A 25,195-nucleotide genomic window follows, 5' to 3' on the forward strand; every position below is an offset into this window, starting at 1 on the left:
AATGGGTGTCATCAGTAAAGCCGGGCAGGCCTTGACCCCGTTGGAAATTATAGACTGGCTGGAACGATATGTGCTCTCACTTTCTCCATTCAATAAGCACTATATCACACACGCACACATGCGCGTGCAAACTCACACAAAAGACACACACATTCACAGTCACACATTGCCTCGATTTATTCATTCTTTTCTCCCTCAGTTGCACATAATCTTTACGCTCTTGTGTGGGTTTGGACCAGACACTGGTGTTTCTGTATCAGCAGGCTTGCTTTATGCTAAAGAAAAGTGCGTGAGATATGAATAAAAATCACTTAATTCTTCTTATTTTATCGTGTTAAAATCTCCACTCTCTTAGCCTTCTACAGCAATTTGCTGCAATTGTATAAAAATATCAATTAATATTGCAAATATATTAGCATAGGTGTATATATCAGCTGATAAGTAATACCAGAAATGCCTTATGCATGTGTGTATGAGATCATTTTGAAGCAGTGAGACCACAGTATGTCCACCAGATTCTGTGCTCCTCTCAGTAAACTGAGTCACTTAACAAACTTAAGCATGTTTTTGGAGAACTTAAATAGAGAAATTAGCCTAAATTGCCAGCTATGAGTTTCTGACAGTTTCACCTGGAGATGGAGAGGATACATGATGAAAATGCAAACTTCCTTATGTTTCCCCTCAAATGTTCCTTCAAGGTCATAGAGGTATTTTACCTCTTGTTGGTGACGATCGGTACCCTCCAACCTTTGACCTGGCTTAGCTCAGTATCCGACACGTCTATCTGCAGTGGGAGCTTGGGCACCCACACGGTGAGCTGCAGCTGAGCAGAAAGGTGCAGGTAGGTGAAGTTGACGGCCAAAGACTGCCGACCGCGCATTTCTTTGCCGTTCACCAAGACCTGGTCACAGTTGGGGGAAACCTGAAAAGAGGACAAGAGCAAAAGAGGAGAGTTGAGTCGAGTTCGGGACATTGTGCATGCAGAGTCTGACATTTCTCTCTGACCTCACACAAACCTAACTTGGAGGTTTTGAGCAGAAACAGATGCAGCCCCTGTTGTGGATTCCTTAAGCACAGCCTGGAGCGAGTATTCATTAGAACATTCGTGCTCTTGCAGCCGGTAAGATTGCTTACAATTTTATTCATCCTGTAAAGCACTTTGGAACACTATATTGCAAAGTGCCCCAGAAAGAAAGGTTAATAATATGCTTCTGTAGCTTCTTGCTGCCACATCGGTGGCATTTAGGGTTTGTGCATATAGGGAGCTCCCATGTCACCTCCACCAATCTGGGGAAATGTTCGAAATGTGCACCGTTCTAAAACTAGTAAATCACATTCATTTGAAGACATTAGGATAATTTCTTTGAACACATAAAACCACCCACGAGAGTATTGCCAAACTTTGCCCTGCATTTTAAACCGTGTGGAACGGATCTGTTCTTAAAGGGCTCGAGGGCAAAAAGAGAAATTGTGAAAAATAAGTTAGACTACCGTCTTAATCATGGACTTATTGTTTACAGTAATTCAGATGAATTCACATCTAGATTTCACAGTAACACATTCTGTTACATGTTAAACACATGGATGGATTACCAAATGGGCTGACCATTTGAAGGGCAGGGCCCCGCTGCCCTTCACTTGCTAAATGTCAGTTGATGAGATGCAAAATGGCCGCATTGAAACATATACAGACTACAAAGAGACACAGATGCCTGCAAAGGGACACAAAAAGACAAACGAAATACCTCAAAGAAACACAAAATGACCAACAATGACAAAAGATTGACCTCAAATAGACACAAAAAAACACACACAATGTCTTCAAAGAGACACAAATTGACCAACAAAGGCTCAAATGCACACAAATGACCGAAACGAGAAACAAAATGACCCCAGAGACACAAACGACCAAAGAAGACACAGATTGACGTCCAAGAGAGGTGAAATCAGCAGAAGATGCGTGACGATCACGATAATGCCATCAAGCAACAGAATCATTGTCTTGTAGAAAGGGCTGACGGGGCCCTCAGCATGTCCAGGGGCCAACTGTCTCGATAATCTACCCATGGTTTAACACGAGTCTGTCACAGCTCTACTAACTCTGTCTGCAGTGTTGTATCTCAGGGCCCCTCAGATCTATCTGGTGGCCCTTAGCAGGGTCCCGACCCCAAGGGTGGAAAACACTGGACTACACTACCTTCTAGTATATTATGCAGTTGAAACTAGCGCTAGCTTGAACACCATCAACGGTAGACTTGTCTGTTTGAGTATAAAACATCATCGCAGGCAGTCGTGTCTGTGCAAGATCGAGTCGCTTTGTCCTGAAGCACCAGTAATTATGGAAAATCCGATATCTAGTTTTAGAACAGTGTTATTTAAACTCAGTTGATACTGAAGGGCAAAACATTCATGTGGACAGTGGATTATTGTGCTTGTGTTTCAGAAAGTGGACAGCACCCTTGAAGGTACTCTGACAAGCAGAACAATGGAGGAGCACGGATTTGAGTCTTTTCCCCTCCTTCTGACCGATGCGACTGATTGAGATGACACTTCCTTTGACAAACCATCCCACATGTTTAACCAACAGTGGATCCATGAAGAACAGGAAATGATACTGAGGCATTTTGTCATTTTTGCTTGGGAGCTGATTTTGGCGATATATACTTTCACTTATTCAATCCTCCACATACTCAAGCTATACATCAAATATGAAATCATACCATTAGCTGCAAAACTGTGTTCGGTGTATTGTCATTATGTTTCTCTTTCTGTCCTAACTATTATATTTCCACAGCCATTCATCCATTCCTGGCATGTAAAGAACTTCTCCTCTCTCTTTTTCTCACACTTATATTCCTTTTAGATTCTCTTTCATCTCACTACGCTACACTTACTCGCCTCACCACTTCCTGCTTCACTCTCAGCCTTATATTTAACAAGAACTCCTTCAGTCTGACTTTCTATGCCCGCCTGTCTCATACAGTCTGTTTGTCTCTCACTGCCTGTTCGACCGAATGTTTCTCTAATTCCCATAAATTAAGCCTTTCCCTATATTTAAATGTATGTATTCTCAACATTGCTGACCCGGGTCGGAGCGGCCTCGCGTCTATGTTCTCTTTCAGCACCACCACCTTTTATATTCATCTATTCTGCAGGCTTGACCTGAAATGTGTGAGAAAAAATTATACCATTATAATATCATTTCCGCATTACTTGGTAACTTCCCAAAGCCTTAATGTTCCAAGAAGGAGTTTGAGCTTAACCTTTATTGACAATGATAACTTATTTTAACCTCTTTGTATTGTTGTTAAACCTTAAACATGTCTGCATGTCTTGTGTATTGGAAGCTTTAGCAACCTTGGGGGGAGTAACACGGTACAGTGAAAACAAACAACATATAATACTGTGGGTATTTCAACCAGTATGTTTTTTTAACAGTCAACTCGGCAGTTCTTCTCAGCCTTTATGCTCTCTCGTGTGATTGTTTTAGTTCTCGGTGCCTGCACAGTTCCTGTATATTCTGTCTCCTCTCACATCCCCTATAGACAACCATTTAAAGACACAGATATTTGTCTCAATACCAAATGGAAAGGAAATAAAAGCCTCCAGGAGAGTGCATATTGGGCTTCAATGGGATACTCACATAGCGCTGCGCATGCATACGCTTCGTTGTACCTAAAATGTGCTCCGTGTTCTGTCTGAACACACAAAACAATAAGAGAGAAAATGTTTGCCAAAGCATAATTTAATCTACCTGATAACTTGAAAAACATGGCGTGTGATCAGAAATCCACCCACATGTAAAATGGCAAAATACACAATAAATGTTACTTTTATATTTTCACTGTTACAATGTAGCAGCAAACCTTTTTGAAAGTGTTAAAGAGCTTTTTTTTTCCAATAAGAAGAGTAAGATATTCAAATATGTGTAGGAGAGGTTCAACACTCCTGGCTCTCAAGCAAGTGGGAATTTTTGACACTAAAATATTGACTTTATTGAGGTTGAGGAATATTGAGGTTTTTCCATCATGGTTCTGGCTGATTATCTTCCAGGTCTGGCTGGATCAGACTCTGATAAACAAGCACACACAGCGCTGACACACATTTAGTGTGGCGAGATATTTTTTTCTGGCTTCCTCGTGAAACCCTTTCATCTCAAAAGAGGTTAACATTTTTGTACGTACATGAGCGAAACCGTTTCCTCTCTATCGTCTCTCACCTTTTAATTTCTTTCAATTTGACTCTCGTCTCCCGCTCCCCAACATAAAAGGAAAGGTGCCCAACCCTTCTCCTCTCTGCTTGCTCGTTTCAATTTCTGTCTTTCTTCTCTCGCTCTAACTTTCTTTGTATCTCCCCCAACATCCCCTATTTCCCTCTCTTGACCCTCTCTTTTCCCTTTTGTCTCCGCCTCGCCCTCCCTCCCCCATCGCACCGTCTCCCTCTTCATCTTCCTCTCTCTCTGAAACCTGATTTACCGCTTGTTAACATCAAAGGGATGTTAGACTGTTGGTGCCTCAAACTATTTCTCCAAATCATTTTTATATTCCAGGTATAAATCAGTGTGACAACTGCACTTGGTTACTGTGGCGGGGTTTGGTTTCCAATGACGGTCTAAGACAGCAGAAGTGGAGGGAATGCACAATGGCTGAGCTGGAACTACCAGCGGAGCCATTGTCCAGGTTTGTCATTCCTACCACAGGTTTGCTGAATTACTTCTGCTCTATGGCTGAATGCCCCAAAGGAACATTTTAGAAAAATCAAGTTTGAGTTCAGTTTTTGTCAGCAATTCGAAAGTTTGAAGTAATAGGCTTGGAACTTTTCAGGTCAGCAACACCGGAGATTTGGGTTGGATTGGATTCCACTGCAATAAAAAAAAATGGATGCGGGAAACGGACACAATATACAACTCATAATCCTCATCCTGCAATAGAAAAAGCATGTTGGATTGTATATGGCACGGAAATAATTCATAACTGCTTCGCCTGTTCGCCGAGCAGTAAAAGGCATTTGTTGTTTTCTTGCAACTTATTCTCAATTTTATTCCCTTTCCCGTTCTTTATTTTAATTTTCTTTCCCCCTCCTCTCTTTGCCTCCAGTTAAATTCATTTTTTTTTTTTTACTTCTTGTAGATTAATATTGCTCTATTCTGTGTGTGTCTGTCTCTCTCACTCTGTGTGTGTGTGTGTGTGTGTGTGTGTGTTAGAGTGAGAGCTGTGGAGTAAAGTGCCAAAGTCGAGAGCTGTAAGAGGCATGATGTGGAGAAGGCGACACACAGAGAAAGTATTAACGCATGAATACAAGCAGACACACGCACACACAACACGAGCATACACACAGCTGGGGGCCTGGCAGCGGGAGCAGCAAAGGAGAGGAGAGTGGACCATAAGAGAGCCCGCCAAATCTTTATTCATGCATTTAGTTGTTCCGACTGAACAACCTATTTTTTGACGACTTGAAAAAAAAAACATGTGAGCGGTTGCAATTTCTACCTGTGTCACGGCCAACGCCGGCCTGATTACATCCACTCTCATAGCAGGCAGTTACACACACAAGATGAACAAACAGGGATAGGATGCCATGAATAATTGACATTTTGATGGAAAACAAAACATACGGAATAATAACAATACTATTAATATTAAAGTTAGCACCCACTTTTGCAGCATGCACATATACATTAATAAACACCGGAGCAGCATCAAGAGGTCTGCATTCTCTTCCTGTCTTTTTTTTTTTTTTTTACAGTGGTTTTAATTTTTAAGAGGAAAACTGAAAGTATTTAGCCTCGAGTGCACTTCCTCCCATTCGGGGACAAGGTCTTAGAGGCTATGAATGAATTTTAATCTACCTCTCGGCAAGTAACGTAATAAACTTATTTCCTAGAATGTTAAACTGCTCATTTAAAGACAATGCATTAATAAGTGGAAATATCTTTCTCTCTCTCCCTCTGGTAGTTATTTGGCCGAACCACTGACACCTTGATTTTGGTGAAATAACTTCTCGGGATAAATGACTTCTTACATCGTTTCGGCTGTTTCCATCAGAGAGGTTATAAGATGCAATTTTAATGGCTTCCGAAGAAAAACCGAGCGTAAAATAGAAACTTTTACCATTAGACATTGAGTTGTCCCCGTGGAGTCTGAAACAACTTCCAAACACGACAGACCGGTCACATGCATTTGGGAGAAAGCAGGCCACAAAGGATTTAACTTCAAAAAGCTTTACGTCAACGCGGTTAAAACAAGCCTCATGAATCTGCTCGAAATAATAAACATGATTTTACCCTTAAAAAGTTCAGCATCAGGAAAGTACCATGCATTGAAAATCAAGACGTACGGAGACTGCGGAGGATTAAAATGTCTTATTATTTCAACTGAACTGTTATTACTATCAAACCTACTGCTATTTATTATAATAATTGGAAGGAAATATGAATCAGTTTGGGATGGCCGCTATGCACACAGACTCAGAGAGACGCACAAAGATGCAAAACTAGACACAAACAAACAAGTGAGTTGGTGTTTTTGCAAGTAAACAGCTGAGTTGGAGGTTTGAGGACACTGAGGAATGGATTTAATCTCTCTTTTTCCGAGAGAGAGAGAGAGAGAGAGAGAGAGAGAGAGAGAGAGAGAGAGAGAGAGAGAGAGGGGTGTAAGAAGAGCAAAGGAAAAGCAGAGACAAAAACAGTGGCGGGGGGGAAAGTAAAAGTGTGGATCTCAGCAGTTAGGACTTGTTGAAAACACGAAGGCCATAAAAACTGTCTTCACCTTCATCAGATACCGCAACAACAACACCACAACAATTGTACACGACTCTAAAGACAATTTCTGAAAACTTTCCGAACTTCTCAGCAGCAATTCCTGCAAAAACAGACAAGAAAGTGTGTCTGTGTAAAGTGTGTGTCAGGTAGAAAGGCCTCTTCACTTTTTTTTGAACTTTTAAAGGAAAGATGGACATGTATGCACACACACAAACACACACACGCACACGCACACACAATGTGGGGAAAACATGCAGATGTTATTTCTTTTTCCCCTCGACAAAATCAGTTTTTTCCAAATACAAAATGAGGTGATGAATGTTTTTTCTCTCGCAGCTTTCATGAGAGTCAAAGGCTTGAACCCTATCGTAGTATACAAACACCATATAAGCTACAAAATGTTTTTAGAGTAGCAGCTTGACAATTTGACTTTCTAACATACTTTTGGGCTCTTTGTTTTTTACCTCCGAGTACTTTTCCTGATAATAATCCTCCTGCAGTCTAAACAGGATATTATGCATGCAGGAACCTCTAACCCACGGACCCGAGGCTTGTTTCAGAGAAAATTACATGTTTTATTCCTGGCTTTTGTGTTGAGGTTAATTGATGGTCATGTCTCAATATGATGTGCGTGAACGTGCAGCGCTTGCAACAATCCTGCTGCTTACCGTGCGCTTGTCCAACCACCTGCTGCTGTTTCGCCGCCGTGCCCCAAAGCAACTCCTGCTCGTTCTTTGAATGTCAACCCTTAGAGGCAACGGCCCTGTCAGTGTCGAGGCGCCCTGCATTACATGAAACTAATGTGTTTCTACCACTGTGACCGACGGGCCACGTCGTCACTTAAAATATACATGTCTCGGTTTATTTATTGAAATAACAATCTAGCTCAAAATATGTTAATTTGTACTGGCCAAGTGACGCTTTACTTGAATTGCAGTTGTCCGTCTGGCTTCAAACACTCCCAGAGTTCTCAGTGACAGACTTTAGATTTCACTTTATCTACCTCGGGGTATAGATATCTATCTATATATATATATATATATATATATATATATATATATATATATATATATATATATATACGGTTCTGTTCATCTACATTATGCTACTCTGTGCATGCTCATTCCATCATTGCAATACACATTGAAATGTGAAAGGTGGCAAAAGTGTACACACTATGGAATGAGCTTTTAGCTTATTACTCTTCTCTCTTCCACTCGACTCCCCTTCCCTCAAAAAACCTACTCAGGAGCCCCACGTTTATACCACCCACTCACCCCCATTTACCGGTGATCTCCCCAAGCTGAGTCATTTATTTAAATCCGCATTCATCTCCCTTCAAGCTAAGTGATTTGTCTGAATTTACAGCTACTTCTCTCCCTGTCTTCCGTCTATCTCTTACAGTCTCGGATTCTCCCCATTAGTCTCTCTCAGATGTATATTTTCTGCCTGCAACGCAATCCATCCATCTCCCTCACACTCAGATTTCATCTAGCAATCTTTTTCTCTGTGTGTTCCACACTTTCCCTCCTTCCCTCTCTGCCCATTGCACTTGTTCTCTGCCTCTGGCAATCCAATCCATCCGACTTGTTTTCTGCCTCGGGCAATCCAATCCATCCGACTTTAAGAATCATATCATCCAATCAGGGCCCACTCGGTAGACAGGGGCGGGCCCTGAGGGACAGGCTAATCAACTCTCTGATGGGATTAGACCTCCCACCTGTCCGTCATTTAAGAAAACCCACTCGAGGCCAATCTCCTCTGCACATAGTTTCATATATATGGCTGTCTCGCACGCGCACACACACACACACACACACACACACACACACACACACACACACACACACACACACACAACAAGTGCACCTGTTAGCAGCCTGTAGCCTGATATATTATTCTGATTTGCCTCAAATAATAGACAGCTGTAATAGAGAGCAGTTGGAAGGTATAAAGACAGACAGACAGACACACACACACACACACACACACACACACACACACACACACACACACACACACACACACACACACACGAGTTAGCAGCATATCACTAAGCCTGTCATTTTGAATTTGGAAAGGAGGGAGTAAAATGTTCTCTAATGGCCATTTGCACTCTGCTTTTCTCCACAATAAAACTGTCTAATCAAGAAAGAGGAGAGAGATGGAGACAGAGTAGGAGAGAGGGATGAAGAAAGAGAAATGAATAAAGAAACAAAGAAGAAAAAAGCCAGTAATGGAATAAAAAGAATGGTGAGAGTTATGAAAAGTTAACGAGAAAAAACAGCCAGAAGGTGACACGGCAAAAACCTAAAATATACAAGAGGAGAGAGATGGATAAAGGGATGTACAAAAGAAAAGACAAAGACAGAGAAAAGGAGGTATGAAAGAGCTACGAGCTGATGTAAGATAAATTACAGCCTCTTCTTTTGATGGGGAATTTATTTGTGTTTTATGTGTGTATTGCAAAAAAGTTACCCACCATTGTCCACCATTAAGGATCCGTTAGCCACCACTTTTTCGCCCTGTGGAGGTTGCTGTTGCTCCCATGGAGCCAATCATGGTTCTTTATGGAGACTGTTAAGCATAATTATTTTACCATTTGCTGAGACTACAGAACAATGACTTGCTCGTTATCTAATCATTATATTTCATGAAAGCATACGACGTAAACTAATAGCAACAAATTTAATTGGAATTTTTAAAGTGTGTTTGTAATTTATGGTGCGATTGGATGGAAACATTCTGACAGAGACGGGAAAAATAAAATAAATGGACTTATGAGGGGCTGTTTCGCTCCCATTCAAACCACTGCGATAATAAAGAAACACTTTTACATATCTTATCTGTTTTTCTGGTGTTTAACGACTGATAAAACAAATATATTCACGCCTTGTTCACTCCTGCGCTCAGTTTTCATACATATTCTGTTACGGCTGCTGCATGCGGGGAATATCAGTTCCATGTCCCCGTAACTGTATCTGCCAGTCAATAGCAGCGTGACACAACAACAATCATATGAAATGGATCAGTGGCATTTATTCTGCAACATTTTGCACAATTGCAATAAATGACTAATTGACAGCCTCAGCCGGGTTAAATTTCACTTATTATTTGTAACGGCTTCTATCTTCTTTACCGTTTTTCTCAAAGAAGACTATGAAAAGTAGTTTATACAATCTGTACTTGAAAGACTCTAACTTTGACTCCCCTGTCTCTGGTGGGGTGGTCTCAAGGGCTTGAGGAAAAGGCAGGAGGCTTTTCTCTGTGTGGGATCATATTTGTGTGTGTCTTTGTGTGTGCGTGTGTGTGTGTTGGACAGTAGTGGAAATTAGCATGCTTATTAGCATAGGGATATAAGTCAACACTGGCCCCAATATGTCTGCCTGTATGGCCCTATTGTGGCCTAGGTGTGTGTGTGTGTGTGTGTGTGTGTGTGTGTGTGTGTGTGTGTGTGTGTGTGTATGGGTACTTCAGTAAGGGTCCTTATTTGCTGTAAGAGCTGCTCCATATTTGCTTATTCCTGACACCCTATTAAAATCATATTTAAATATACGACACAACACAGTCACCACCGCACACTAATACATGTATCTATCTTGAAGTTGGACAACAGAATTTAATTCGGTAAATTAGTATTCTCTGAGATTACGCCGTAGTCTTCCCCTGTCTGATTTTACGACTTTTGAAATGTTGGTGGGGGAAAATTACAACATTTGGCTGAAGCAACCAACCAGGTCCTCCCCTTGGTCTAGTTTGATCACCTCTTCTACTGTAACCTCTGCATGAATCCGTGAATAATCATAAATACATGCAGCTATCAGTGCACTGCAAAATAAGTTCCAGCGTCTAAGAAGGTTAGTACTGATTATGAAACTGCATAGCTTTTATTATCTGTGTGGTGAAGATGTGCAGCAGCCATTTATACAAAGATTAAAGCAGCCTGGCATCACTCAATAAACATGGTGTGTGTGTGTGTGTGTGTGTGTGTGTGTGTGTGTGTGTGTGTGTGTGTGTGTAAACATTACTGGTGTAATGCCGGAACCTCGACCTCGGTAAGAGCGGTTCAACAGCGCGGCCTTTCTAATGTCACAGTAATGGCTCTGACCACTGGCTGCGAGCGGGAGAACAGAGCAGAGGGAAATGCAGCAGTACTGCAGTTGATTTAGGCAGTCCCTCTCTCTCTCTCTCTCTCTCTCAGTCTCTCTCTTTCTCTCTCTGTCTCTGCCTCTCTCTGTCTCGCTCTTTCCGTTTCATTCCTCTGTGTTTTTCACGTCTCAACTTTTAAATAGGCTGAGTGCGAAAAGGCGACGTGGTGAACATGACAAAGAAGGGCAGAGAAAGAAATGACTGGAGACGGAGGCTATTTAGGAAGTCCAAAACAGCATCAGACTGTGCCGGCGTCTGATCAGGATGCCGTGGCGCTATTCTGGGCACGTCCGACTGGGAGGAGACCCCGGGGCAGACCCACAACACACTGGAGAGGTTTTACATCGCAACCAACATGATTCCCCCAGGAGGTGCTGGAGGACATGGCTGGGGAAACAAGGACGTCTGGGCTGATCTGCTTTCCCTGTAACCTCAAACCGGACTGGATAAGCGGACAGCAACGCATCAATGGACCGATGTTTTACTGAACAGAGAAGTGTCCGAGGCACTCGTCTCTGTCCCTTCTGGAGTCTAAACAAGTCCGTTGATGTTTTATTGATGAACAACCATGTGCCTTTCAAAGTTCTTGAAATATATATCAGATTTGTGTTTCATGATGTGTGGCCCCGTATCTCTTTTTTTTTCCAGCATAAAAACTATTTTGCTTTTTCTTTCAGCATACTCCTCTCTTTTATAGCTCTATATCTATTCTATAAAGCCACATTTCCTTTTGCTCTTTCGCTGTTTCATCATGACTTTCTCTCTCTTTTATTTTCAGGTTCAGTTTAACTTTGAAGATCCTCCTTTGTCGCTTCGTGTGTGTGTGTGCGTGTGTGTGTGAGTGTGTGTGTGTGTGAGTGTGTGTGTGTGTGTGTGTGTGTGTGTGTGTGTGTGTGTGTGTGTGTGTGTGTGTGTGTGTACGAATTTACGTATGAGTACAACATGTGGGCCACTGGGAGACATGAGACGAGAAGTGCTTATATTTCACTTGGTTCGTCGAAAAGAAGATTCTAAACAGTGTGGACACACACACACACACACACACACACACACACACACACACACACACACACACACACACACAGGAACAGTGTATGGAAACATACTAGATAAGAATAAGTCTGTAAAAGCTGTAAACAAAACAGGCAGTAATTAAATAATAGAATACATATATTTCTAAATGGCTTCCAAGTATTTTTTTCTCTTTTTGTATTTATTCAGTTGGAAAATATATCCAGTGCTGCTCCAGTAAATGTAAAGTGTCACTAATGCTTCCCACTGCTCTTCAAGCAGCTACGCCTTAGGGTTTTTACCCGGTTTTACCCCAAGTGATGTAATATATGTGGAAATATATATATAACTTTGTTTTTTTCCAGACAAGCTTTGAAGAAGGCATGGTGCTCCACTGCCTCTGTATGGCACAGCCACCAATCCGTGGAGGTCAGGGTCAGTTTAATTTAGATATTAGCTAATAGATGTAGTCAAAGAGTAAAGAAGGTTTGGCTCCAGAGTTCTGCAACCTGACCAGAGAGTGACAGGACCTGACAGGCCCAATGAGCCTGGTCGATTATGATCATATAAACTTTGACATCCTGGATATATCCTTCACACCCTTCTGTCTGCTTCCCTCTGAAATCACTTTTTCTAATAATATTTATTTACAGTGTGCAGTGAGTGGCAGCGTGGGCTCCATGGTGGCTCTGACAGCTTAACAGAGTAGCAGCAGGGGCGGGGCTTAGCGAAGGGTCAATTGAGCTCTGCTTAATTGTTCTGTTTTAGTTAGAAGGAAAGTGTTTTGTTTTTTTCTTGTTATGTCAAAGCATTGGCTTTGGACCAGACCCAGGGTGAAAACATTGTTTCAAGGAGTTTGGTGGCGGGAGTTAAGCGTGACTCTACCCGGCACGCGTGAGGTCAGGCCCAGTAAGAACTTCAACTCACAAATCTTGTTCTTGTTTTTAGTAGCAGTCTTGAAAGTAAAATACTGTTAAAACAGCATAGAATCATTGAATGACACATTATTTTAGCCACTTTTTCCAAATACGTTGTTTCCAAATAAAATATGCAAAATCAAAGAGATATATTGTTCTTGGGGCATTGCTAAGGATGAGGTTGTAAAATATCTAGTATCCGTGGTGCAGATGAAGATGATTTTTTAAAAACGTATCTCCAAGACACACACACACACACACACACACACACACACACACACACACACACGCACACACATGTATTCATTCGCCCACAGAGATGCTTCTCAGATCTTAAGGAGAAAACACTGAGCTTACTTTTTTTTCTTACCAACATCACTGCATCGTTAAAAAAAAAGACAGGTCAAGCACAGAGCAGGACAGACTGATGCACAACTCGCAGCAGTACTGTAGTGTCTGAACGGCCGCGCGTGCCAGTGATGGGGCGCTAATGCACTGCCAGGAAACAACATGGCTTCCTTTGGGAATGCAAAATGGAGGAATGGCAACAGCTGCCAAAATGTCAGGGTTGAGAGAGAGAAAGAAAGATGGATGGAGGCCACTGGGAGCATAAGGGCAGGAAGGAGGCGAATGCAGCCCCCCTACTGGCCAGGGTGAGCCAGAGTTAAAATACAATTCAGCTGGTTTTATTCTTTGGATAAAAAACATGTTCAACAAAAAATGTAAATTGATTGCGAATGAATTATTCTGCAGTGGTCCAAGTATGAAACATGCTGAACCTGAAAGACAAACATGCTATGTTGCATGCTACATCCTGTGCTGCCGGGAGGTTGTTCTTCTTTTCTTGAAATGGACTGTTCTCTTGTGTACACAGAGCAGCAGCTAACAGGTAAGGCATGCAGGTCTGTCACATAACTACATGTTCAAGACCGCTGGTTCCATCAAAATGTCCTCTTGACCTTTTCACCCTCATCAAGTGATAGCCCTGAATCACAAGTGTGTGTGTGTGTGTTTGTGTGTGTGTGTGTGTGTGTGTATGTTTATGTTGAAAAGCAGCATTCGGAGGTGTAACACATCACGCCACCGACTCAAATTATCAATACGTGGATGTTTGAATGTTTATGTGATCGCTGCTGTGTATTTTAGCATGGTAATTAGCAGCTAATTAGTTATTGATTGAGGCCAGTATCTTTTATGGAGGTGAGAGGGCGAGTGTGACACACAGGGCACAGCATAACACCTCAGTCATAGTTCACCCTCTGCTACACACACACACACACACACACACACACACACACACACACACACACACACACACACACACACACACACACAGTGTGAACAAATTCCTTTCCTCTTAATATTTCACTCTCTTTCTCGCCTTTTCTCTCTCACTTCCTCTCTTTCATTCACTTCTGTCTCTTTCCCACTTTTCCTCTATCAACACCAGTAACCACACATTAAATTACTTATTTTGCTCTCTCTACTGGCGCTCACTAAGTGTAAAGGGCATTTAGGGCATGGTCAATCTCACTATCTGAATCATGTATCCGTTACGTAGTGCCGTTGACTTTAGACCTTTTTCTTTTCCTGCTGCTTCGAGAGAGCAATGTGCCGACAATACACCTGACCTAACCTCATTTTAAGACTAACATGAACATGGGTGCACAGATGGGCGCAAGTACATTCGCTACGAACACAAAGTGGGTGCACAGATCTGACAACAGCATCGGTCTGAAACTAGCAATGAGTCATTGTGCGGGGTGTAAGATAGGACCCTCTGAGTTAACGGTCAAACCACACCTACAGCAAGCATCCTCAATCCTATATTCAAGATGGATAATGTATTACAAAACTGGGCCTCCTTTCAACAAAACATAACCAAAAAAAGACCAAAAATATGAAGACACTCTTGATAAAGCATTACAGGAATCTGTTATTTCCCCTTAAGCGTCTTCACTGCTTGCAATCCTCTGGCACGGCCCTTCCAAAATGTCATCTTAAAGATCTCATGCAGGCAAAGGATGCGGAAATGCATTTTCCACATAACAAACCCTTTGAGGCCACGACTAAGCTTCCTTATTTCCAACCAAAGCTGTCTCATCAGCCAACCTGATCAAATATCGGTTTGAGTGCTGACCGACAGAGGGGCTGGTATTGGATTAAACTCTTAACAGCTTTCAGGTTCCTCCAAGGATTTCTTTTGGGAATGAAATCGACTTAACAAATACCAGTTATAAAGTAAGCACTGCTAGAGTCAACATGTATTGGCATACACTAAAAAAAAAAGAACACAGCATGCCTGCAGAACTTTTAGTGTCAAAGTTTTATTTTTTATCAAATTGCTCATATTGCAGCATTTTGTTCATCGGGTGATGCTATTTATGTTGGGCATATAAGCATCTCATCATACTGTTAATGTATTTAAAATGTCAAAAATAACCTGGTAGTGCGTATGTGGTGGACTATTAACAGGTTACGGAGTTGGCGGCACAGACAATGCATTGCATTCAGGAACATTTGTGTTATGAAATGTCTAACACAAACTTGTGTGGCTTGGCTCGGTTGGTCTACAATATTTTTTGCTTCAGACAAAACCAATATGATGACAAAGAGTAAAATATCTGCAGATAGAACACTGAGTTCTTCGTAATTCAATACAATGGAATGGTAGCGCAAGATGAGTTTTGATTCAAATGCAAGAGATTTATTTTTTTTTATTTCACTTCCTAAATGTTTTTTTTTTGTCATAAAGTAATCTGTTGAACATTTTGTGTGGAAGCACTGGGGAACATTCAGAGTTTTGCTGATTTAACAACGAAATACATTTCTGTACTGTAAGAACTGGATCACCGGAGGTCTAAAAAATAGTTTTAGACTCCATCAAGGTCGCAGCTCCCACACACATATGTCTTTGGGTGTTGCTAATGGTTTGGTCTGATGTTGTCCACTTTGAATCGCAGGCTATTTCCTAAGCCTGTTACTGCTAAATGGAAAATGTGTGTGTGTGTGTGTGTGTGTGTGTGTGTGTGTGTGTGTGTGTGTGTGTGTGTGTGTGTGTGTGTGTGTGTGTGTGTGACCTCTGCCTTTAATCCACTTTACTTTCATTTCTCTTCGAGGCTCTCAAATGACCCAAGGCACCTGGACAGAATCCTCTCACAGTTTCTCTCCTCCTCCTGTTTTTGTTTCTTTATTCTCTGACAAAATAAAGAAATCCCTCATCAATGCATTCGTTAACATGTAGTCTCCATGATGCCATCCATATGTTTCTAAAGAGAACCTTTGGGAAGCTCAAATAGGGTGACGACGACGGTCGCCATCTTGGCAGTGCGGACACAGCGTGAGCCTCCACTAATTTAAAAGAGGGCAGAGAGGAGGAGCGTCTGTGGAGCTGAGGCAGGAAGGATGACGCAGCAGAGGACAGCTGGCCGCTGGTGACCTGAGACGGTACCCACCTGTCACTCAAAGCGGCCACATCCTAAACAACCTCATTTTAAGCCCTAATATAATTAACGAGAGAGTGAAATAAAAATATCCCAAGGTAAATAAAAGTAATTATTTTTTATTCATTTCCGTTCATCAGATTAAAAGATTGTGAAAACATGGACTTCATATAAACAAAAAAATACAGTTATTTTTTTTGTAAAGAGGCACTTCCAAACTATCTATCTGTACAAACATTATATATATATATATATATATATATATATATATATATATATATATATATATATATATATATATATATGTTATCTGTTTTCATGAACAGCCGGGCTGCCGCTCCAAATCTTAAAAACAAAGCACAAAGAATCAATTCCTTTGCCAAGAGCAATAAATGTACAGGAAATTGGAAATTGTCCTTGTGACTTGTAATGACAACGCTCACATTGACCAAGAGTAAGTACACAATGGGATACATAATAGCTATGTACATTCACTGCAAGAGGAAAGAACATTATACATACGACCAGACAACACTGTGCAGCTCTATCTAAAGTGTATCGTCAATTCTGGCAAATGTGACACTAAAATGCTAGTGGAGCTATAGAAAGGGATAGACGAACTGTAGCGCCTCATTTTGTTGTACAACATTGTGTAGCAGAATGACAATAAATGATCCTTGAACCATTAATGTATTGGTGCAAGATGCAAACATGAGTTATATTAGATACATTTTGATCAGTTCCACTAATTCATGTTGTGAATCATCATGACGTTATGAATAGTGTGACATAGTGCAAGCAGCACTTGGCAGTAACAGGAAATGAACTCAGAAGAAATGTCAGTAGTGTTAAGCCCTGAGGGAGAAGAGGGATTTGGTTTCACAAAAAAACCTGCTCACTGATTTTTTTCAATTCTCAAAAACAATTTGATATTTCACCTGTGATGAATAAGCGCTAATAATTGCTTTAAGGGCATATATTTAGAAGAAGCCAGCAAACGGAGGAAATAGGAGCCTTATCAGCACTGATCAGAACCTGATATGTTTTCTTAAAAGGTTTCCTTTTTCCTAACTCAACATTTTGTGCAGTATGTCAAATTAAAGAAACATTCATTTTCCATCTCAGTTTGTACAAGACATGTTTCTCCCCCAATGACTCCAAACAGTGTGACAAAGTCAGCCCTTCATACTTTACTCTCACACTTACCAAAAACACACATTTTGGTCACTTGTGAGGATATTGTATTGACTTAAAGAAGTTACCAGGAGGCTTATGCTGACCTAGCATCACCCATAAGTGACCCTTCATAAGTCCAACCTTATTTCACACTGTACTCGATTAACAGTTGAGAAAGCATGGCACTATGCAGGTTGCCATTACATTGATGTCACAATATTCATAGACACATTTAATTTTATATAGTCACATCTTATGAAGAAAACACTAACTAGATAGATAGCTATTGTATAGTTACTTCAAGAAAAGTTTGGATTACCAACGTCATCCAGGTGTGCGTCGCCCTTGATGGTAACATTAAAGAGATTTGGAAAATGAGAGATAGTTGATTTGCTGACACATTTTTTGAATGACCATTTAACCATTAATTCCATAAAAAAACACATTAAAAAAGATCATGGCTTACGTTCTTTTCTTTATATCATCTCCACGTGCCTAGCTTGTAGCTAGTTGTCTCAACGCTATCTAGTTAATACTCCCTCTGCACCTGCACAACCTTCAGTGCCATGTTTCCTTGTGTCAAGCTTGTCTTACCTAGCCTAAGGAGGGACTGGACTTAGGACCGGTCAAATGATTCATGCCGAACTACAACCCTGAACCTTACGTTAACTTATGCGTCACACTAATTATAACCCAAAGGCAGCTCTGCCCCCTGGTGGCCATCAGTATCCACGCTTCTCTCCTCCCACCTGCCTCAAACCCTCACCTGCTCCACACCTCACGTCTTCCCCCTGCTTTATATTCAGGTGAAGCGACAGCATGTAGGCTCTCTCTTAAAAAATGTGTCCCTCTGTCTTTTAAATGTGATGTGCTCTACCACCTCCTCCGACAAGAATAGCTTCGTGACCTTCAGAAACCTGCATCCAATTGATTGATGTCTGCTTACCTCAAACTGTGATGAAGCACTTTCTTTACCCACAGTCTCACGTATTCACAAACACTGTTACACTACAGTCATTCCCAAACTTTAACCCATCTGAGGCCGCAAACTCTAATCCACGGAGCGAAAAGGAGGAGAGATTGAAGCACTGGATCGTCCCTAAGCCAATCACGGAGCACGACCTGCTAATTACGCTGTAATTTGATCGAAATACAAGCGTTAGCTATGACAGAGAATGTCAATGTAAATGTAACATACCCGTCACTTCTCTTTCAAATGTGAAGGACACTTTCTTCTATTGGGACAAAGACACTGTGTAAGTACAGACGCATAGCGCCTTCTCAAGGACAGAGGGAAGTGTGCATGTGTGCATGCATGTGGGGTCACGTAGGCGCGTGTCAAACTCTGCGACTGGTTCATTAAATGGCACACAGATCAATTCTTAATCTGCTTTGTATCTGTCGTAACGCATGCAGAAACACACACTCGAAATTTCCCTCAAACATAAATTCTGACACACACATACCCGCACCCCATCACTTCAGAGAGCTTTTGTCTTCCTCTTTGTCAAATTCAATTACTGACGACATCACTAAAGGAATCTCCACACTAACCAATTACTGCTCGAATCCCCTGTGTGTCTTTGTGAGACGATCTGTGTGTGTGTGTGTGTGTGTGTGTGTGTGTGTGTGTGTGTGTGTGTGTGTGTGTGTTTGAGTGTGTGAGAACAATGAAGTAAGAAAGTCTGTGTTTGCCCAATTTAGAGGAGAAACAGGGCACAATGGTTTTAGTATGTAGTTACGGCAATGGCCATGAATGCACATGTGTGTGTGTTGTGACAGCCCTTCCTGAGCAGGCCCCTCCCTCCAGAGGGCATAGAGGGCGGCGTCAGGTCATTAGGGAGATTCAGCGCACCTGGTTTGACTGCACAAGCTTTCCTTGGTATGTTTAGTTTATCAGTTCACTCGTTTCCCTTTTTGTTAGATACACTTTCCTTTGGTTCAACTCATGTGTGGTCTCCCCTCCGTTGTCGAGACCTTTGTTTTGTCACTTTTGAAGTTATAAGAGAAAACACCTTCTTAAATGAGGACGAATCAATGCGTTTGGCAAACATCTGGGAAAACATTGGCTGGAGTGCAAGCCCAAGTCGAGCAGGACGGCGCCGGATTAGCTTGCCGGCTAACGCTTGTTTAGCCAATAGTCAATTGTTCCTGTTCAGGGATCTCGGTGTTAAGCCAGTGGGATATTGTCTTGTGTTTCCTTTTTTAAAAGTTATTAGCAACCCTCCTCTCAAAATCTCTTTCCATTGATCTATTACCTCCCTCTCTCCTCCTTCTTTCTACCTTCCTTTCACTCGTTTTCTCTGCACTCTCATCGTTCACTTTGCTCCCATTCATCCAACATCTCGTATCTTGTCACTTCCACCACTTTCCAGGTCTCTCATCTGATCTCCTCTCCTCATCGATCCATTCGTCATCTTCTCACCACCCCTCATCACATCCCTCCTCCTCTCACCTCCTTTCTTTGTCAGAGAAGGGCTTCTGTGAGGTCAGGACAATGGTGCTAATTTGTGTGTATGTGTGTGCTCGTCCCCTATCCGTCCCCTACAAGCTTTGACACCGCTGACCGACACATACTGCTTTGTCAACAATAGCGGCACATACACACATCACAAATGACAGCGTAACAAGATAGTTTACACTGACAGAGAAGGGAGGGCTGGAGAAGAGGGGGACGTTATTATCTATGTAGTACATCACTGCTGCTTATGTTGTTGTCAGCGATAAACGGGCTAAACTGAGAAACACAAGCTGCATCATTGGAATCTACAGCAGTACACCGCAGCCAGTGACAGGCCCAGCCAGTCGTTTTTATGTTCATTAGCAGGGAAGGCGAAAAGCGCTGCGCAATTCCCCCTGCAAACATCCCTCTACCATGAGTAATTAAACAAAAGGTTGGTGAATGGAATGTGATGTGAAACCAAATGAGAACGCTAATCGTCCTCAGACTATTGCTTGTAACTTGCTGCAGAGAAACATTGTCTTTCTTTCTGCACTTTGTTTTTCTTACAAGTTTAAGAATGAAGATGCGATGGTTAAAAACACACATGGAGGAAATTGCAGTCATTCCTTGATTCACCTATTAATTTTCTCTGCTGGCTTAATGTGTTTCACTATCACAGGGGCCCGGATCTATAGAGCATTATAAAAGCTACTACAAAAGCCCATTCAATACACTATCTGTTGCTCTTTGGAGACAGAAAGTGTCTTTTCAAGGACAGCCACGTTCAAGTGCTGCAGTTCAAGATGAAGTCCATCATGGACAAACATGTTTTAACAAAGATGCAGGAGCTGGTTTTGTTCGTTACCAGCTGCAACAAGAACACCAGTACTGTTTTCACCTTTTGTGCCGGTCTGTGTGTAAGTAATCATGACAAAATGTGTGCCTGGAGACATAAACTGCTACAGAGATGGTTATGTGTACTTTACCAAATGTTTATATTTCTGTCTGTCTGTGCACAGATACTCATCCCGTCACAAGATGGTCTTGAGTTGTGTCTTTGTGTATTATACCTTTTGATTAAAAAACAATGATATATTTAGTATTTCATGTCTCTGTTCTGCATTTCTCTCTGTGCTGTAAAACACTTTTCTTCATACGAGAGGCACAGAACTATAAAGCAGACAAAAATCCATCCTGTAAGGCTTCACACAATGCAGGTGTGTGTGGTTAGCCAGAACACGGCACAATCAGCGTCTCGTGAGAAGCTAATGGCTAATACAGGCGTGGCTTAGCTGTTGGCGAGACAACACAGAAAGGGCAACTATTTGTTCAAAATAAAATGGCAGCTCCGCCAGAGCTGAAAGGTATATCACAACTGGGGAGTGCTTTTTCTTAAAAGAAGAGCAAAGAATGGCACTGAAGGCTTTTCTCGACATAAATTGTGTTTTTTGCTCTTTTCCTGACTGACTTTTGTCATCCATCAAGTGAGGGAGGGGCCAGAGTGTGCTCTGCTGCTTCATCGTCAGGTGAGAGAGAGAGCCAGGTGTGCGCCCCACAGCCCTCTGAAGATTCAGTGTCTCTCCATCACATTAAGCGGTGTCAAATCCTTCTCAAAAGTGAAACCAGCCTAATTACAACATAACTGAAAAGCTGGCCATCCTGCGCAATAAAACTAAACACGCTCGCGGCCTGGTCTGAAAGTGAAGTATGAGGTTTTCTCATCCATACGCCAAAAGTTGTGAGTATCGCCTGTGAGCCTGAAAGAAAACAGATACTGTGATCCTATTGCTTAAATTACCTTGTATTCACACTTGATGTCAGTCTTAATCTTTGTTGCACTGACCGAGTTCAAATAAGAAATACAAAAAAAATATTTGGTCATAAAAGAAAAGCTGGTTCCACCTATCTATACGGTACAGACGTGTACCAATCTGAGTTGAATGAGCAGGTGGGCTTTTTATGTTTCATAACTTTGCTAATGAAACCTGAACTCTGCAACAATGAGTAAAGGGGAGGAGCTGACAGCGCTAGCAATCAGCACCTTGACATTTGCTGCATATTGAAAAGATTGTTTCAAATTGAATCAACGCAATTAACTCCGTAATCTTTTTCCTGTGTCCTGAAACGGTCTGTTAAATTGTGTTGTGCATTGAAGTACCATCTTAAAATGCGCCTTCTCTGTGCTGCCCGGTCTGCAGAGGGTGGTGTGTGTGTGTGTGTGTGTGTGTGTAACACACGTTTGCGTTATTGTACTTTACAGCTGTCATAGTGAATCACTGACAGCTCTAGCTACCTGCAGCTGTACCCCATGGGTCCCATTGTCAAAAGGCTGCCTTTGTTGAAGCTTCACTGAGTGTGTCAGTGTGTGTGTGTGTGTGTGTTTGTGTGTGTAAAAGAATACAATCGGGGAAATATCTATGTGTCAGATCAGATGTCAACAAACAACAACAGTTTGCTAAGACTCAATCATCATGCACACCCTCTTCTTCCCACACAAACAAAACGCAATCCACAGATAAGATGGCCTGAGTGCTAAACAGCTTCTAGTGTCTCTTATGTGCCGTGTTGTGCCAACACTTATCATAGTTTTGGCATGGTGTCCTTAAAGTGATCAAAAGATGTTGTTTTACCCATTTGATCATTTTTGTACATCATAATAATTTAATATGTGATGTTGAAGAAGTAATTCAGGGGTGCAAGCGTTTGCTATGAAGCAGGGTAGCTTATGCTTCAGTCAGGTAGGACAGCAGGATTCTCATATTGTATGCTTCTATCCCTGCATATGAATCCTCTGGTTTGCAGGGGAAATGAAGACGTACTGATAATAATACAAATAAAGCTGTGTATACTGTAACCAAAAGGGATTGAAAGGCATGTTTTAGATCAAGGAGGCGAGAAATGAGGCAAAGACTGATGAGCTGAACATGTTTCAGCCCAAAGACAGGTGCAGGTTTACTTTGTGAAATGTATAGAGAGAGAGTCTGAAGTAAAGTAACATCAATAGCTGGGGATCCTGGTAGGTATTGATATCAGTCTAACTCTGCCACACAAAAACAATCAGAAATACTCGAGCTGTCAAAAGCAGGATTTATTAAGGCAACACCTTGCTTTGTGGTTGCTCTAAAAGCAGCTTTATGCTGCTTATTGTTTAGCATGAAACAAATAAAATATTGGCAACAATTGATGTAAATTATCTACATGTAACGTGAGTATGAGTGATCTATTGAACAGGCGACGTGTATGCATTTTTTCTATGTTTGTATGTTTGTACACGCAAGCCAGCAACTCATTCCTACACACACACACACACACACACACACACACACACCGACATACACAGAAAGCTAACATTCCATCTATCTGAATGAGTTCCTTCCATTTTCGCTGTGTTGTTATTGATCGTACTTAAACAGCACCACTCCTGTAGGCTTGTACCAGGAAATTGGCCTCATATTAAAGCTGTCACAGCAAGGGTGCGTTTCACTTTAGGCCCTGAAGGCACCAAGGAGAAGTAGCCCAAGAAGAATCAATCTTCAATCCATGGTATCAGCTTGTTTCTGTGAATGTATTTTCTTGAATCTATTTCTGTTTTATTGACTAGTACATTATTTCAGTTGAGTCCGTGTGGCACTAACGGGCTAAAGAATCAGGTTCAAACTGAAACCTGGCCCGGCCTTCAGAGAGACACTGCATCGCTGCCAGATCCATGACGGCTGCTCCAGCTGACGCTGACCTCTGACCTCCTTGTGGAGGGGATTAAGCGAACTGTGAGGAATCACCACAGAGTCAAAAAGAAAAGCAGGCTAGAGATGACGTGCATTGAAGTTGATCAATGTGGGCTTCGTGTAAACAGCACCTTTAACCTGAATTTCATCAAATAAAATGTTATCAATAATGCATTATTTTTTTACCACGTGAACTAAATTTAAGTTTGACCAGGTTTGATATACAGAACAGTACAAAGGGATATGTATGTTCTCATGCATATATGCATGGGATGTGCTGTGCACAGGTAGTTTGTCATGAAATACAGCTAACAAGTCAAAATGGATGCACATCTTTTAAAGAAAAGTCAAAGGGGAAGTATTGAAATATCAGTCTGGCCTCAGGATATACACGATGTGTGTTGGTCAGTAACACTGAATATAAACAGAAACTTTACTTTCAAGAAGACGCCACAGGGCAATTTTAATCAGTTAAATGTCATACATATTTTCTTAAGCAACATATTACCAGATGTTGGAAGAGTGTGCTTCTGTTATGAGCGAGTATGCAAATTATGGATATTATTATAATGATTCATATCAATAGGATCATTAACATACATTAGGACTACGGAGCACCCTACGATCAGGGACCAATAACCAAACGGTGGATTTAGTGTTAAAATGTCAAAAATGTCAACAGTCAAAGTGCTGTTTCATATTCAGAATAAACACTGACCGGTTGAGTTCGAGCACTGACGATCACGACCAGCTCACACATAAATAATCTCAGGAAAATATTACAGTTTATTGATCTTTAACAAAAAAATCTATGAATTGTAATAATATGAACGAAAAAAAAAACATCTATTACAAGCATACAACCTAAAATGCATCACATTTTGCACCACATTTGTGTGTGTGTGTGTGTGTGTGTGTGTGTGTGTGTGTGTGTGTGTGTGTGTGTGTAAGAGGGAGATGAGAGAAAAAAAGATAAAGATGGCTGACGTAGTCTCGTAAGTGATTACCGCCCGAGACTTAACGGCCACATCTGTTTTCCTGGTATTTTATAATTCTGCTTTACTTTACCAACACACTGAACCGAATATAAATAACCTTTGTTCCCTCTTTGTTGCTTTTTATGGCCATTAAACGAAAAGTTGCCCACATATCAGCAATCTAGAGACTTTCATATGACTTTCAGTCAACAGCAAGTGAGATTAAAAAAAGGCTGCATACTGTGATAAGTGCCTCGTTATGCTCTGTTGCACACAGAGAATTAGAGAACAACAAAAATCCTTTACAGTTTTTTGAATATAATGATGATTCAAGATGGATCAATTGCTGTGTAAAAGAACCGCGTGTTTACTTCCTCACATTATTGTGATTTCCTCCCTGTTGTTTAAACGGTTGTATTTCTCAAACCCTTGTGAAATGATTACCCAATCCATATTTCACATACCTGGCAGACCACGACTTAAGACATTCTGTGAATTGCCTGAGCAATTTTTCACTTTGGCACATGTTCAATCACAAAGCAAAATATAATATAGTGTACTTTACTGCAATGCACACCAATATCAATCATCTCA

General features: G+C 41.4%; 1 protein-coding gene across 1 annotated transcript in view; it reads right to left on the reverse strand.

Moving 5' to 3' along the window:
• si:dkey-215k6.1 (transmembrane protein 132D) overlaps positions 1–25,195 on the reverse strand; it is a 215,291-nt gene that overhangs the window by 14,104 nt on the left and 175,992 nt on the right. Inside the window, exon 7 of the mRNA XM_068604864.1 lies at positions 717–922. Within this exon, the coding sequence (XP_068460965.1) occupies positions 717–922 (206 nt within the window). The remainder of the gene's footprint in view (positions 1–716; positions 923–25,195) is intronic.

Source organism: Clinocottus analis, unplaced genomic scaffold (assembly GCF_023055335.1).
Source record: "Clinocottus analis isolate CAN_PGR_092001 unplaced genomic scaffold, fCliAna1.0.p SCAF_7, whole genome shotgun sequence".
In the NCBI taxonomy this organism is placed as follows: domain Eukaryota; kingdom Metazoa; phylum Chordata; class Actinopteri; order Perciformes; family Cottidae; genus Clinocottus; species Clinocottus analis.